The following is a 17,902-nucleotide window of genomic DNA, read 5'->3' on the forward strand; positions in this document are numbered from 1 at the left end:
AGATGTCATGGTGGCGGGCCAGATGGGAAGCGGGCAGTATCCAAATCAATGGAGATAACTCGTGACGTGTATCCGTGAAGTTCCTACATAGCGGTGAAACTGGTATTGTGTAATCTTCGGTCAAGATGGCGGCCACACCACACGTCGACGCAACTATTGCGCTTGTGCGTCTTCAACCTTCACCAATGGAGACCCTTCTTCCTCGATGGGGTGGTGCATGCATGTCTCAGACCAAGTGGTTTTGTCCCCGGTGCTAAGCTAGGCAGTCTTGCTCTGAGGTTGTTTAGCGCGAGCGGTGACAGAGAAACATGAAGGCCTCGATCTCGTTTTTTGCATATCTTTGTAAGATCCTTCTTGCAAGAATTCTGGACCAAGTTCTATTTTCCTTTACCTTTGAGGTTCTCTCTGTAAAATGCAACTTCACCGTCAATGAATAGAGGAGTTTTGCGTCCTTCGGGACCCTTCTACGTTCAAAAAACGAATGAAAGTAAATTCTCATAGATAAGAATCCTACAAAATGCCATTGAAAATCCTTTACTTGGATAGGAGCGAGTAGAAAACATGTTAACCAATCGATGGAAAAAAATGAGGTATAGCATGCAAAGCGTGCTATGTGAAATTAGGAGTGATTTGTTTAATACATGCATGCAGGCATAGCTTGATTCTTGACTTGTCGTCCACTCAGAAGTGCATATTCTGCTCGCAAAGTTTCATCCGAGATCATGGTACGCTCTCGTTCAATTAACAATCCGCGACGGCGACGTCTCCGCCTTTCCTTGGATTATTTTAACGTGCCACAATCGCACAGGGAGAATAGCTAGGGACAAATGGCCGGAATATGCTATAGGGGTTAGAGCGAGTGGGAGATTAGTTTAGCTAGAGCTTGGGGTAAAGGATGAGGAATAAGACGAAAGAAGTGGCCGAATCGGGTCCGAGTTATAAGCAGTAAGCGAGAGATGCACGAGGATACCAAAGATGGAAATCTGCTTGAGTTTTAGCATCGAGTATGTCTCTTCAATTTGCTTTAGCCAAGTTGGACGTAATTTTGTGTACTCTATCTACATAGTAGTTACAGCCTTGCAAGAGCCTTGTTCCTCACGCCGTATATGTATTCTTGTTCTTTCAAGGAAAAAAAGAAGTGTAAATCATGATCATCTGGTCTGTCTTGTGCACATACAAAAACAAAGACTGCGTAGGTAGGCACTGACACATCAAGTGTTCTGTCCTGGATAGTTACAGTAAGCAACATATGGGTCACTATGAGTGAGTGCACCTTGGCGGTGAAAAGTTCTTTTTTCAGATTGTACTCACCTGAAAACGTATTATGTACGATACTTTTAGGAAAGCGTGTGTGTTTTGGCACAACAAATCTTTTGGAATACTGACAAAAATGCACGTGTATGAGTACACAGATTAACGATTTTACTAATTCTCAGTTATTTGAGAATTGACCATTTCCCCAAAGATTTTACCATATGTTGCATACTTGTTCAATTTTTTTTGTATGTCTTTGCTCATATAAAAACAAAGACTGCGTAGCTAAGCACTGACAAATCAGGTTGTATTTCCTGGATAGTTACAATAAGCAACATATGTCTACTACGCAAGTTAGCGTGAAAAGTTCTTTTCTCAGCGGAAATGCAAATCTGTCCCCGAGCTTCAATAAAAAATGTAAAAAAATAGCAATAAAATAAAAAAAACCTATTTTTTTTATGACGAACATGTGAGCGTGTTCTAACTGCAAGCAACATTTGTGGCGAGAAATTACATGTTTGGTGGTTTATGCAAAAATAATTAAATTTGATATTGTTTGGAGCATTTAGGTTTGTTATTTAGAGCAACCAGATTTGTCTTTTTTTGCAGAGACCACTACATGTATCTTTTCTAGTAGATTTTTGGCATGTTGCTAGAATGCATGCTTTTTATCTTGTTTTTATTTTTTTTGATTTTTCTACTACACCAGAAGCATGTGAGCTCATGAGCAGAAAAACCATGTCCAATTTTCAGATTGTACTAACCTGCAAATTACTGTGTACGATATTTTTGGAAAAGCATATGTGAATTTCGTGAGATCAATTTGCGATAAAACGTTTAGGCTAGCTGAAGATGGTGTTGTTGCCTTCTCATCCTTTTCTTTTTTCGGCATAACAAATCTTTAGGAAGAGTGAAAAATGCACATGTATACTACAAGATTAACGATTTCAGTAAGTCTCAGTTATTTCAGAATTGTTCGTTTCCGCAAAGAAAATCACTTTTGTAAAATTGAATGAGAAGTAGATTCTTCTCCCTCAACTGATTTTTTTCACTACATAAATAAATTATTACAGCACAGTTGACTGAGAAATAAGATTTTCTCCATCTAGGTAGAAAGGCCTAATAAAATTTAAATACGACAAGTGCCAATGATTTTAGTGTCAGTACCCATAATCCAAAGGAGTAAAGTGGTGTTAATTAATATGGTTCGTTCTTTTTAAATCGCTAGCACCTGGTTTTGAAAAAGTACCAAATGCGTGTGAATAGATAAAAGACACAGTCGTGCAATAAAAAAGCGAGAAGAGCCGAAAATATAGGGCTCTAGAGAGAGAAAATAGGTGCCCATGCGGGCATGCCCAATAGCAGTGCTGCTGCTGTACCTTTCAGCTTTATAATCTCCCCCAAAATCTCCCCACTCTCGCAGCCTCTCTCCTCTTCTTCCCCTCGAAACTCTCTCTCCCCTTCCCTGAAAATTCTGCGGAGACTGGGTACCCAAGTGGTGCCGGCATCTCGCTAAGGGGGAGAGAGAGAGATCCTCCCCTGTTTCCACTCCCCAACTCTCCTAGTCCATCCCACTGCCGAACCAGGAGGAGGAGGAGCAAGGTGGGAATTGGCAGCTCAATTCAGCACCCCAGACGGAGCTCTGATCGACCCCGGCGGCGAGATTCATCCAGGTAGCTCCCGTTCATGCACAATTCTGGTTTCTTTCGGGGGACGGAAGTGGTGGTGATCTGAGGCGTGAAGCGTTGGAATTATCTGTCGCCTCTTTTGTTTCTTCGGCCTGGTTCTGGCCCTGTTGGAGCTTTCCATTCCGGGGACACGAGGAGTAGTGCCTACGCCTTTTTGTCTGCCTGTCTAGTGGTTTGATCTGTCAATTGTGGGGGGAGATATCTCGCTTTACACTCCCCTTTCCACTTAAATTGTGCCGTGCTACCGCTGCCGGGAGTTCTTGAGCTGAACATGTTCAATTGAATCTCTACTAGTTAAGCAAGTATTAAATGCCCCTGCTCCGCTGAATTGGGGAAAGAAGTGGTTTTTGTCGAGTGGCATCACCAGGTCTCGTCTTTTTTCAGACGCTGCACAATTAATACCTTCTTAGTTTGCTGATCGGCTTCTGCCTGATTCCATAATTCAAGTAATTCTGCACAATTCAAGTAGGTACTACTCCTATCCGCGATTTCAATTTTCTGTTCTTGGCATAATTCAGGGTCCGGAGGAGAGATGTACCGGGTCAAGAGCGAGAGCGACTGCGAGATGATGCACCAGGACCAGATGGATTCGCCGCTGGCCGACGACGGCGGCGGCAGCAGCGGGGGGTCGCCTCACAGGGGCGGCGGGCCCCCGCTCAAGAAAGGCCCCTGGACGTCGGCGGAGGACGCCATCCTGGTGGACTACGTCAAGAAGCACGGCGAGGGGAACTGGAACGCCGTGCAGAAGAACACCGGCCTCTTCCGCTGCGGCAAGAGCTGCCGCCTCCGGTGGGCGAACCACCTCAGGCCCAACCTCAAGAAGGGGGCCTTCACACCGGAGGAGGAGAGGCTCATCATCCAGCTCCACTCCAAGATGGGCAACAAGTGGGCTCGGATGGCTGCTCATGTAAGTGCGATGCGACGATGATTTCACTGCTTGCTTTTACATCTCGATACTAGTACTAGTAGGCAGTAGCATGCTCTTGGTGTGAGCTCTTCTTGAGCCTTGCGTGATTGTTCTTACGTCATGGTCACATGGGGTTGAAAGGTAGCGATTTTTTTTTGGCTTGTGATTGTTCTTATAGATTTACTCATTTGTTTTTTAATTACTGAAGTATTTAGATAATTTCAGGTAGTATATATATTCGAGCGGTATTAATTTCTTAATTTATCTGATGATTGTTTTGGGAGAATGGGTTTTTTCTTCTATCTAGTGAAGTGTTTAGATAATTTGAGGTATCTATTCGAGCAGTATTAATCTCTTAACTTACGGGCCCTTTTGTTATACTTACTGTTATTACTCTGCAACATCAACTTGTATGATTTTATAGGCACTTCAGAAGATACAAATCTTTGATAATAAATTGGTTGATACTAGTAGTATGTTTGATCTCAAGCTTCGTTGTTACTGAAAGCAAGTTAGCCTAAAACTTAAAAAGGTTGAAAATTGACAGCTATATTTGTAGGGATTTCTATTTTCGTGCCCTCAGTTCCTTAGTTGTACTCAGTTTTCCCCAGCTCCTTAGTTTTTCCTCAGTTTTACCCCCAAACGTTTGTCTGAAACCCGCAGAAGCAACTCAGACGGCAGGATTCCCGTTTAGTTGACCGTTCGTCACGTGTGGGGCCGCGTCGTGTGGGGCCGCGTCGTGTGGGCCCGCGTCGCGTGGGGCTGGTAGAAAGGGACCGCGTGGGACGGGACGAGAAGCGTTTGGTTGCACGTGAGCGGGAGCTGGGTTACGTCTCTCTCGGCCCCAAATTGGCATTATTTAGTGCACCTTTTTCCCCTCTTTCTCTCTGTCCTTTTCACCAAATTAGTATAAAATCTAGAGAAGCTTGCATTTCGACTTTCTTCAATTATTTGTGCCTTTTGGCCCTCGTTGTTTGCCCAATATGGCAGCAAATCTAGTACTCCCTACGGTCCATATGTATGTAGTTAAATCTAGAAGCAAATCTCCGAGGATAATGTACGATAAATTCACGAGTCATAGTAAATCAAGAAAACTAAGTACGGCCAACAAAATATAGTAGACTAGGGATAGATAATCCCTAGATAATATGGATAGATAATAGGCTGCATACACGGCAGCCAACATAGTAACGAGGTTCTTCACGAGCACCATCATATTAACATAACAACAAGGGATCCCTAGCTAACAACAAAGGGATCCCAACAACAAACTAGGAGGCGAGCGGCGGCAGCAGCACACGTCCGGGGACTCCGCCTACCCCATCCGGCTCGCCTCCACTTGTTGCTCTTGCTCCCCTTGGGAGCCTTGGGCTTGAGCGGAGGCATGCGGCCGGCGGAGATCTCCACCCGGCCGCAAGGCTGCGGAGGTGCATGCCGAGCGCCCTGTGCTTGGCGCGGAAGGAGTGGACGTTCACCGTCGTGCCGACGTTGGGGAAGGTGTTGCCGATGTTCTCGGCATGCGTGACGAGGCGGTTGAAGTCCGTGGCGCCGAGTCTCCCGGTGCGAAGGGCACTCGTACACCTCCTTGGCGAAGTAGGAGATGTATCGGCCGACCCTGCGGCCTCCGCAGGACCCGGCGAGTCTTGACGTCCTCCTCCTCTTCGTCGCTGCCGACGTCGCTGCCGGACATCCGATCCATATCAAACGGAAACTAGTGAATGAGTTGCAACGATGACTAACGTACATGATAACAAAGTTAAGAAAAACGAGTCGGCCTCGGTTAGAGTGGACATGATTATATATCTACGGGGAAGGTGTTAGCGAACTAAAGCTCATGCACAACGATTTGTACACGAGCAATGGTTCGCTGAACCCTCCTCGTAAAAATTTGTGCCCAACCATTCATCATAGGCAAAGAAACGGATTCTAGATCCGAACTAGATCTAAACTTGAACACATTCGAGATTATTTGCAAAATTAAACGGTTGATATCTTTTGATTAGTGCATAAAATAACCGATTGAGATCCCATGATTACTTGCATAAATTAACCGATTGAGATCCAATATTACTTGCATAAATTAACCGAACGAACCGAACCCCAAATCTTAAACGAAATCAAGAAGTGATCAAAACAAAATGGAATAAAATCGGCGCAAATATTAGCCCAATACTCATCCATCTACGAGATCCATCTACACCAGCAAAAATAGGGTTCAAAAAGGAATGGGGAACAAAAAAGGAAGCAAACCGTAGTTACCTCGTTCCATGGGTCCTCCGAGGAGGTGTCGTAGGGGTTCGGGGGCGGGACGTACGGCACGGGGTCGTAGGGGTCGACCCATCCCGCCGGGATCCGACCGCCACCGGCGGCGGCAGCGTCCGATGCACCGGCGGCGGCGGCGGCGGCGGAGGCGTCGTCGTCCGTATAGGGGACGGCGCCGAAGATGGAGGCGTCGCGCTTTGCGCCCACCTCGACGATGGGATTGGCATTCTCCTTGTCCATCTCTACGGCGGAGGAAGAGGAAGAGGGAGAGGGAGAGGGTTTTTTGCTTTGGAGAAGATGATGGGACGTGAGAGAGTTGGCGATGCGTGAGCGAGTGAGAGTGACGAGAGAGAGTGCGAGGAGGCGTCTATAAAGGCGAGGGTGGTTAATGCGACCCGCGTCCCTACGCGTGCACCGGTGCACGTCCGCACGTCTTGGACTTACGCAACGCGACACGCGTCCACGATTGCACGTCTCGACTTCTCCACCGCGACCCGCGTCTACGCGTCAACAATTGCACGTGTCCTCGAGTCTAACCCCGGAAATTTAGATATACTCGGGTATACCCTCGAGTCTTATACTAGCATTTTTTGTGTGCTCAATTTTCCCCTCGAGTGCTAATACTGGCTAGTGCAATATACTCGGCTTTACCCTCAAGTGGCTGGTCAACAGAGAGTCAACAAATGGGATTAACTAGTTAAATGAGTCATTTAATGTGCAAAAAAATCCTAAAAAGAGTGGCACTTACTCATGGAGTCTTTACCACAAATTGCCACTTCTCAAATCATAGATAAATCATAGATAAATCAAGTTTTACCACAAATTGCCACTTCTCAAATCACCTAGTAGCTATGAAGGTGCATGGTTTTCCACAACAAGCCCTTCCCAAAACGAGCTTCCCCCAAATCATACTTTGTCTAAATGAGGCCACAATTCTCACACTGATGTATATTGGTATTGCAAATAGTTTGAGGTAGGCCAAGATGGGTTTCATTGTACAAAACACACATTTTCCATTTTTCAAATCTCAAATTTGAATCCCTTAGTCCGTTTACTACTCGAGTGCCCTTGGTTTCTTGATAGTACTCGGCTTTGCCCTCTCTCTTCACAAATTCTCGCGAGACGTGCATCATCGCCTCGATTGGTCTAGCCCATGTCACGCGGATCGTGCCCGCCGACCGTTGATCGTATGATATAGGGAACGGGCGGGATAACCCCTCTCTCTCTCGTTGGCGGTTAATTAGCTTCCACCCTCTAAGTATGCTTGAAGGGCGGTTTTTACGTATTATTTTTCACGCGCTAAAAATTATAAACTATTTTAGGCGTTACTTTTCACGCAAAAAAATGATAAACCATCAACAATTTGTTGTAGCCATTACTTTTCACGCAAAAAAAATGATAAACCATCACCGATTTGTTGTTGCCATTACTTTTCACGCAAAAAAATGATAAACCATCAACAATTTGTTGTAGCCATTACTTTTCACGCAAAAAAATGATAAACCATCACCGATTTGTTGTTGCCATTACTTTTCACGCAAAAAAAAATGATAAACCATCACCGATTTGTTGTTGCCATTACTTTTCACGCAAAAAAATGATAAACCATCAACAATTTGTTGTAGCCATTACTTTTCACGCAAAAAAAATGATAAACCATCACCGATTTGTTGTTGCCATTACTTTTCACGCAAAAAAATGATAAACCATCAACAATTTGTTGTAGCCATTACTTTTCACGCAAAAAAAATGATAAACCATCACCGATTTGTTGTTGCCATTACTTTTCACGCAAAAAAAAATGATAAACCATCACCTAATTTGTTACAAAAGCTGGTTTCGGTGAGACCTAACCAAGTTTGGCATACATGATGGCATACCTATAACAACAAGGAATATCTAAAAGGGAAAGTTTCGAGAAAATTTGAAATTTAGGGTGAAATGATGCCATACATGATGCTTGTTTTTCGAGGTTTTGACTCGAAAATCAATTGGGTATTATAAAGGGAAATAAAAAGTTCGAAAAATGTAAAAACGAAACAATCTATCTATCTATGTATAGAAGATCAGTTCGTATGAAATTTGAGGTTATTTAGAGAAGGTAGAAAAAATCACCTTGTTAGAAAAGTCTGGTTTCGAGCGAGACGAAACGGCATGCGCTTAAGCAAAGTGATTTTTTCGAACATCTCCAAATGACCACAAATTTTCCATACATGATGCCATACGTGTAACAACAAGGAACCCTATCTAAAAAGTGTCAAAAAAGTTTGCCCAACCGTATAGCTCTATCAAAAAGAACCTCGCCATGGCGCTAGTATAATTTTGGGATAGTTACAAACTTTCGTTACCTAACCTTCAACATGAAACTTGTTTCAAATTCATTTTGGCCTACGAGAAACAAATCCCAACTTGATTCGAGCACCACGGACTCCAAACGATGCCGATGCCGATATCGGCATGGTCGAACGGCTATGCTCGCCGCCATCGCTAGGTCAACGTCGGGATGCACCCTCAATCCCGTCCCCTCATTCGATCACCGACACACCGGAGATACCGCCGAGGCCAATGCCGAACGTACATGCCGATGCCAATGCCGAACATGCATGCACGCCGGCGTAGGCACGGCCACGCCGACCCGCTATGCTTCGGACGCCACGGACCGCCGCGAGGTCTTTCCCTTCGCCACCACACTCTCCTAGCACCCACCTATACACGCCGGAAAGGAGAGACACTAGTTTTCTCTACATTGCTCGTGTTCGTGTCCGACACGGTCGGTCAAAGTTTTGACGTAGTCTTCGATGTCGTCGACCATTTCTTCTCTTCTTTGCATGGTTAAACGCGTCTAGTTCATATCTATCTAATGCGTCCGGGTCTCGCCTCATGCGGTTCATTGTGGACGTCGATCTCATCTCGGCACCCCGCATGCCACCTCCTCCGTGCCATCGCTGTAGAGCTCCATTTAAAAATCTAATCCTACCCGTGTATTGCCCCTTGTATCAGCGTCATGGCCCCACTTGTCATTCGATATACCGAAGCCCCACTCGTTCGCGTTTTGGTCAGGGATACAGCGATGCTTACGGTCAAACAAAGATGGATGGTCTGACGTGTCTTTGCGGGCTCTACGTGGCCCCACTAGTCAGAAGATAACGGTCAACCGTCGGGCAACTGGCCGTTACATCACGTGTGATGGTTTCAGACAAAAGTTTGGGTAAAACTGAGGAAAAACTAAGGAGCTGGGGAAAACTGAGTACAACTAAGGAACCGAGGGCACGAAAATAGAAATCCCATATTTGTATGCTTCAAATAGGTAGTCCATATTTGACTTTGACTGCGTTCAAGGGGGTTGCCTGCTAGTCTACCCAGATTATGCGTACTCTGACATCTATGTTCCTGAATGGCAACCGACTATTTTCCATATTGGTATCTATTTCAGTGTGCTAAGTACTTAAAAGTATTACTACTGTTTTTGTTAATCATCAAAGGCTAATAAACTTGTTATACATAACTCACAGTATCGAATTACTTTTCTATCTTTATGGATGTGTGCTTCAATTTGAACATAAACTCTAAATCGATCCACGCTTTGTTCACACCGACTTAGTTTGTCACATATATTACCTTATCCTGTGTACATGAGTCTCAGTTTTTTCTTCTTCTTTTTATTGTTGTTGCTATTATTGACTTTGAGAACATCTTCTCAGTTGCCAGGGCGTACTGATAATGAAATAAAGAATTACTGGAATACTCGAATAAAGAGATGCCAGCGAGCTGGCTTGCCAGTCTATCCTGCTAGTGTTATCAATCAGTCTGCAAATGAAGATCAGCAGGGCTCCAGTGATTTCAACTGTGGCGACAATCTTTCCAACAACCATCTGAATGGGAATGGTCTTTATCTACCAGATTTCACCTGCGACAATTTCATTGCCAATTCAGAGGCTTTATCTTATGCACCGCAGCTTTCAGCTGTTTCAATAAGCAATTTGCTTGGCCAGAGCTTTGCATCAAAACGCTGTGGCTTCATGGATCAAGCAAGGATGCTAAAACAGTCTGACAGTTTGCTCCCTGGATTGAGTGATACCGTGAACGGTGCGCTCTCCTCGGTTGATCAATTCTCAAACGACTCTGAGAAGCTCAGGCAGGCTCTGGGATTTGACTACCTCCATGAAGCCAACTCTAGCAGCAAGATTATTGCACCCTTTGGCGGTGCGCTTACTGGCAGCCATGCCTATTTAAATGGCACCTTCTCTGCTTCTAGGTCCACAAATGGTCCTTTGAAGATGGAGCTCCCTTCACTCCAAGATACCGAATCTGACCCAAATAGCTGGCTCAAGTATACCGTGGCTCCTACTATGCACCCTACGGAGTTAGTTGATCCCTACCTTCAGTCTCCAACAGCAACTCCATCGGCGAAATCCGAGTGTGCATCACCAAGGAACAGTGGCCTTTTGGAAGAGCTGCTCCATCAGGCCGAGGCACTAAGGTCCGGGAAGAACCAGCAGCCGTCTGTGAGAAGCTCAAGCTCCTCTGTCAGTACGCCGTGTGATACTACGGTAGTTAGCCCTGACTTTGATCTCTGTCCGGAATACTGGGAAGAGCATCCCGGTGCTATGCTGCCTGAGTATGTTCCTTTTAGCGGTAACTCACTGACTGAATCCACCGCTCCTGTGAGCGCCGCATCGCCTGATGCATTTCAGCTCTCCAAAATTTCCCCTGGTACGTGTATGTATATCTCTTGTGATCCTTTATTCAGAGTGATTGACTGTTTCAGTTATTTATATCATCAGTGTTTATTGGCAGCAGAAAGCAATTCGCTGGGATCAGGAGAGCAGGCGATGGAGCCAACGTATGAGCCTGGGGCTGGGGATGCTTCACCTCATCCTGAAAACTTGAGGCCGGACGCGTTCTTCTCCGGGAATACGGCTGATTCGTCCATCTTCAACAACGCCATAGCGATGCTCCTCGGCAATGACATGAACACGGAGTGCAAGCCTGGTCTCTTCGATCCTTCCTCATGGAGCAACATGCCCCATGCTTTCCAAATGTCGGAAGAATTCAAATGAGTTCCTTGCCGAGGCGTGGAAGGAGATTCTTGATATCTCTCTGCCGTCCTGATTGTTTTGAGGATAATTTCAGGGAAAACCTCATTTGATTGCAACTCGCTGCTTAGCCGCCACTGACGACGGGTCCTTGACGGCGGATGCAGCTGCTGCCAGACGTATGTGCTCTTCATGCAACTAGCCCCTTTTCCCGAAATAAAGTTCATGGAGATATATGCCGGTTATATCTGTTTTTTCCTAGTAGAGAACCCTTTTTTGCCATCTCTATGGCCTCTGTTGAAAACTCTGTCGAGCCGTGTTATTTGAAGAATGTAAGATCAGTTACTGCTTTTTCTGTGTGCTGTCTTTGTTGAAACATTAATTCCACCCCAATTGTCAATGGATAGCGTTTTGTTTCGATTCATCAAGTATTCAGGCTGACTATTCTTGAACTTGAGTACTTCACTGTTCTTCGCTCCCAACTCAATTTCCATCTACAAAGCATCTGAAACAGCCTTTGTTGAAACATTAATTCCCGTCCTGAATTATCAATGGATAACGTTTTGTTTCGCAGCAACATGTTGTTTCGGTGCTGCGTTCGTGAAGTATTCAGTTTGACTATTCTCGAGTAACTTGGTCCATGAGCTTGACTGCTCTTCGCTGACAGTTGAACTCTCATCTATTCCTACCAGGGGTCTGAAACACGTGCTGTCATTTTGGCTGATCTTCGTCCAGCCAATTTGTTTGAAACAGTTCGTTAACAGATAGGAGGCCGTGGCTGCGCCGGCCCGGGTCGAGCGGGCAATGTGCGAGGCATGACTCGCTTCACCACGCGCACGACGGACGCGCACTCTGCATTGAGATGGTGATGAAAACGGAGCACAGTTGTGATGCCGTAGAAGTGTCACCCTGCCTGGCGGTGGCGGGGGCAAGATCTGCGAGTAGCCCGTCGTCAGATTATGCATGTTGCGGCGCACTACAGTACTACGACGACCGTGCGAGGGAGTGCTATACGTTGCCGCTGTTCTGAAACTTAATTTTGGTTCAGTCAATGTACTGATCATCACTCGTGTGCCCTGTCTCTCCCCTGGGAACATTTCGACGATGGTACTACTACTACTATGGCATTCTCAGTGTATTAGCATAGATCTGATTTCTTTAATCATTGTTTTAGATAAAAGGCCAAATGCTCCTACGATTAAATTAATAACATCCTAAACTGCGAAGAAGATACGTGATGTTGAACCCAGCTTACAAGAAAACAACTATACACATAAGACACAAACCTATCGAAGAGACTACATAAAAAAGTGAAACAGCCGACATGACTATTACGAAAACTACTCAGAGGAAGAGAAAACGCTAGATGGGCTAAGTTGTCGGGCCGGTGCTCACCCAAGCACAGGCGAGCCAACAAATACTACAACCGTCGAGACCACTCCACCGTCCTAAGCAGCACGACAAGAAGCCAACAACCACCACGAATCGACCATCACTGCTCACAACCAACGTTGTAGAACCAGGGTAGAGCCCAACAAGAAACCCTGAGTGTGCAGAGCACAAAGCAAGCCTTGTTGAGGCAGGTAGAATGAAGAGCCAACACAGAAGCACCGCCACTCCCCTACACCACCGTCGGAGAGCTGCCTGCCGTGAAGTCCAAGATGGTGTCTTCAAGAAAAACACGACATCGGAGTGCCGACACCACCCGATACGAGTATCTTGGGTTTCCTTGGAGCATGTAGAAAAGAACGAGAGAAGCCCCAACGACGCCTTCAGGAAGTGGACGGCATCCACGGATGTCGTCGTGGGCCAATCGGGCAAGGGTTTCCCCTTAGCATAGACTCTCCTCCTTCTACATAGGGTACCGACCGTGGAGTGATAGCCGAACCGCCACCACCGCGCAATGCTTGCCAGCCACCATGTCATCCCCAAGACCGTGCTCACCGGCCATCACTTAAGTCACCGGTAGGCCCGTGAACCAAAATGACTCCCCCCATCCAGGGCCTCCGCCCCGGTGTCCAAACACTGCCCGCTGCTGAATTGAAGGAAACAAGAGCCACCACTGCGAGGGCCGCGGACAGGCGAGCAAGCTACAACCGGCAATAGCACCACGCTGTTAGAGACGACCAGATCTGTGGAGAACAGCCCCGTGGCTGCCAGAACCACCAGATTTGAGGAAAAAAGACTGGGCTCAACAAGGCCTGGGGCCCATGCTGAGCTGCCTGTCCTACACCCTGAAGTCGACCTCGAAGAAGCTACGCCACCGCTGACCCTCTGAGCCGCAGTCGACCTCCTTTTCGCCATGGATCCCTTCGTCATCAAACAGATGTGGGTCAGGTTCGCGTCGCTCGCCGCTACAGAAGCACCCAGGGGAGCCGCCATAAGCATGCATGGTCATACCACAAAGCCACCACACCACCGTAGAGCAGCCACGTGATACGTCTCCAACGTATCCATAATTTCTGATGTTCCATGCTTGTTTTATGACAATACCTACATGTTTTGCTCACACTTTATAATGTTTTTATGCGTTTTACGGAACTAACCTATTAACGAGATGCCGAAGGGCCAGTTGCTGTTTTCTGTTGTTTTTGGTTCCAGAAAGGCTGTTCGGGCAATATTCTCGGAATTCGACGAAACGAAGACCCAACATCTTATTTTTCCCGGAACCTTCCAGAAAGTCAAAGGGGGACCAGAGGGGTGCCCTGGGGGCCCCACACATGGTGGCCGCGCGGGCTGCACCCTGGCCGCGCCGGCCTAGTGTGAGGAGGCCCCGTGGCCCCTCCGACTCCGACTCTTCGCCTATATAAGCCCTTTCGACCTAAAAACGCGAGACCAATTGATGAAACTCCAGAAAGACTCCAGGGGCGCCGCCGCCATCGCGAAACTCCAATTCGGGGGACAGAAGTCTCTGTTCCGGCACCCTGCCGGGACGGGGAAGTGCCCCCGGAAGCCATCTCCATCAACGCCACCGCCTCCATCATGCTCCGTGAGTAGTTCCCCCATGGACTACGGGTTCTAGCTCTAGCTAGTTGGTATTCTCTCCCCCATGTACTTCAATACAATGATCTCATGAGCTGCCTTACATGATTGAGATTCATCTGATGTAATCGGTGTTGTGTTTGTTGGGATCCGATGGATTGTTACATTACGATTAGTCTATCTATAAAGTTTGTGAAGTTATTGTTGCTGCAATCTTGTTGTGTTTAATGCTTGTCACTAGGGCCCGAGTGGCATGATCTTAGATTTAAGCTCTATACTTATTGCTTAGATTGTATCTACAAGTTGGATGCACATGTCTATGTCCGGAACCCGAGGCCCCAGAGTGACAACAACTGGGATAACCGGAGGGGGGGGGGTATGAGGATCACATGTTTTCACCAAGTGTTAATGCTTTGCTCCGGTGCTCTATTAAAAGGAGTACCTTAATTGCCAGTAGTTTCCCTAGAGGCCCGGCTGCCACCGGCTGGTAGGACAAAAGATGTTGTACAAGTTTCTCATTGCGAGCACGTATGACTATATATGGAAAACATGCCTACATGATTAATAATCTTGATGTTCTGTCTTAATGCTATTTCAATCCTATCAATTGCCCAACTGTAATTTGTTCACCCAACACTTGTTATTGGAGAGTTACCACTAGTGTAGATAGCTGGGAACCCCGGTCCATCTCGCATCATCATATACTCGTTCTACATGTCATTGGAAGTAGTATCAACTATTTCTGGTGCCATTGCTCTCATATTACTGCTACTGCTGCTGTGTTACTGTTACTACTGCTCTCATATTACTGCTGCTTTCACATCACCCCTGTTACTAGTGCTTTTCCAGGTGCAACTGAATTGACAACTCAGTTGTTAAGTGATGTCTACGGGTGCTTCTATTCTTGTAGACAGTGTTGGGCCTCCAAGAGCAGAGGTTTGTAGAACAGCAGCAAGTTTCCCTTAAGTGGATCACCCAAGGTTTATCGAACTCAGGGAGGAAGAGGTCAAAGATATCCCTCTCAAGCAACCCTGTAATCACAAAGCAAGAAGTCTCTTGTGTCCCCAACACACCAAATACACTTGTCAGGTGTATAGGTGTACTAGTTCGGCGAAGAGATAGTGAAATACAAGTAATATGGATGTATATGAGTAGTAATAGCAATCTGAATAAAATATGGCAGCGAGTAAACATGCAACAGAACAGTAAGTAAACGGTGTTTGTAGTATTGGAAACAAGGCCTAGGGATCATACTTTCACTAGTGGACACTCTCAACATTGATCGCATAATAAATACTTCTTCTCATATGCGCCACATACACTCTTGTTTGATAATGAACACATTGCGTAGGATTACACGAACCCTCAATGCCGGAGTTAACAAGCTCCACAATTCAATGTTCATATTTAAATAACCTTAGAGCATAATAGATCATTGCAAAATAAACCAAGAACTAACATAGTGCACCCACTGTCCACATTACACTATGAAGGAGGAATAGATCACATCAATACTATCATAATGATAATTAACTCCACAATCTACAAGAGATCGTGATCATAGCCTACGACAAGAACCACAAGGTGCACACACTAATCACCTTTACACCAAGTAGGAGGAATAGACTACTTTAATAACATCACATGAGTAGCACATAACTAGTAGCGATACAAAACTCATCATATGGATCTCAATCATGTAAAGCAGCTCATGAGATCATTGTATTGGAGTACAGAGAGAGATTAACCACATAGCTACGGTAGAGCCCTCAGCCCCGGGGGTGAATTACTCCCTCCTCATCATGGAGACAGCGATGGCGGTGAAGATGGCGGTGGAGACGGTGGTGGAGACGACTCCGGGGGCAATTCCCCGTCCGGCAGGGTGCCGGAACAGAGACTTCTGTCCCCCGAATCTTGATTTCGCGATGGTGGCGGCTCTGGAAGGTTTTCCGTATCGTGGCTCTCGGTACTGGGGGTTTCGCGACGGAGGCTTTAAGTAGGCGGAGGGTCAACGCGAGGGGCCACACGAGGGGCCCAGGGGGTAGGTCGGCGCGGCCAGGGCCTGGGCCGCGCCGCCCTATCTCCCGGCCGCCTCGTGGCCCCACTTCGTTGACTCTTCGGTCTTCCGGAAGCTTCGTGCAAAAATAGGACCCCGGGCGAAAGTTTCGTCCAATTCCGAGAATATTTCCTTACTAGGATTTCTGAAACCAAAAACAGCTAGAAACAAGCAATCGGCTCTTCGGCATCTTGTTAATAGGTTAGTTCCAGAAAATGCATAAATATGACATATAATGTGCATAAAACATGTAGGTATCATCAATAAAGTAGCATGGAACATAAGAAATTATCGATACGTTGGAGACGTATCATTAAGGCTTATAAATATTCTTTACCTCCCCTTGTGTCGAATCAATAAATTTGGGTTTTACTTCCCTCGAAGACTGTTGCGATCCCCTATACTTGTGGGTCATCACCACGCCACTGCGCCGCTGCCCAGCGTTGCGCCCCTAGCGACGATGCCGCCCGCACCTCCATCACCGTGAGGAGGGATAAGATGCTCGCCTGAAGGGATTTGGTGTCCAAGAGGCAATAATAAAGGAATATTTATTATCACCATTCCATGTTCATGATAATATTTATATACCATGATTATTGTATTATCCAGAAACATAATACATGTGTGGAATATGAACACAATGTGGCCCTAGTATGCATCTATACTAGTTCGTGAAATAAGTGTTGGTTATTGGTTTCCATAGCCATGGACATAGTGTCACTTATTAGCGAGGTCATATTATTAAGGAGAATAATATGATGGACTTGACCTAATCAAAGCATAGCAATTGATCGCGTTACATAGTTCTAATTTCGAAGCTTTCCCGTTGTCATCTATACTATTCATTTGACCATGTGATTATACCACTCTCGGTTCGACGTCGCTAGGGATAGAGAGATATCAAGTGCAGTGTTTTCGGTGTCCCGAATGAATTTAGAGATATCACGAATGGATTTGTAAGGGCGACAAACCTATAGGAACATATATGGGAAGTATCGGAATGGTTCCAGAAAATTCAGGATTTTTCGGTTGTATCGGAAAGTTTAGAAAGGGGGAACCCACCTAGCCTAGGGCTGGGTGGGCCCCACCCACGTGCCAACTGGGCCAGCCAGCTGGCCACCGTGGACGGGTGGGAGAGGGAGAGCCCTCCCTCCACTCGGTTTGGGAGTAGGAGGGAGGAGCTCTCCTCTTCCTATTTCGATTTACTTGGGAACTTCCTTATTTGGTTCCTATATGAGTTTGACAAGGTTTGACCGAGAGTCCAATTAGGATTCAGAGATCCTACGCCATCTCGGGTCTGAGCCTTTATATACAGGAGCCCAGGGCTGGCCACAACACCACAAGTCCACAAGAGGAACGTAGCCCCGAGCGGCCACCGCCTGCCACCGGCCTCCTCGCCGCCGTCAGACGTCGCCCATCCTCGTCAGGGTCCTCCTCCGTCCTCCGTCGTTTACCTCCGTTGGTCCTCAGACCTCCGCCGATGATCGTCGGAATCTCGCCGGAACCCTAATTCCGGTGAACTCCGAATAGATAGTTCGGGCGAAGCCCTACCGAATTGTTGGAGATATGCCCAAGAGGCAATAATAAATTGGTTATTATATATCTTTGTGTTTATGATGAATGTTTATATACCATGCTATAATTGTATTAACCGAAACATTGATACATGTGTGTTATATAAACAACAAGGAGTCCCTAGTAAGCATCTTGTATAACT

At 46.2% G+C, this 17,902-nt stretch overlaps 1 protein-coding gene across 2 annotated transcripts; it reads left to right on the top strand.

The window, feature by feature from the left end:
* The first annotated feature begins 2,669 nt into the window (after positions 1–2,669).
* LOC124667164 (transcription factor GAMYB-like) lies at positions 2,670–11,566 on the top strand. Of its 2 annotated transcripts, none has more exons than XM_047204482.1 (4): positions 2,670–2,927; positions 3,461–3,849; positions 9,813–10,824; positions 10,909–11,566. In XM_047204482.1, the coding sequence occupies exons 2-4, from the start codon at positions 3,475–3,477 to the stop codon at positions 11,169–11,171; spliced, it is 1,650 nt and encodes a 549-aa protein (XP_047060438.1). In that variant the 5' UTR covers positions 2,670–2,927; positions 3,461–3,474; the 3' UTR covers positions 11,172–11,566. The 2 variants fall into 2 exon arrangements, with proteins under 2 accessions (XP_047060438.1, XP_047060439.1); XM_047204483.1 differs by having other exon boundaries at positions 10,912–11,566.
* Positions 11,567–17,902: the final 6,336 nt, after the last annotated feature.

This window comes from Lolium rigidum, chromosome 6 (genome assembly GCF_022539505.1).
Source record: "Lolium rigidum isolate FL_2022 chromosome 6, APGP_CSIRO_Lrig_0.1, whole genome shotgun sequence".
NCBI classification, from domain to species: domain Eukaryota; kingdom Viridiplantae; phylum Streptophyta; class Magnoliopsida; order Poales; family Poaceae; genus Lolium; species Lolium rigidum.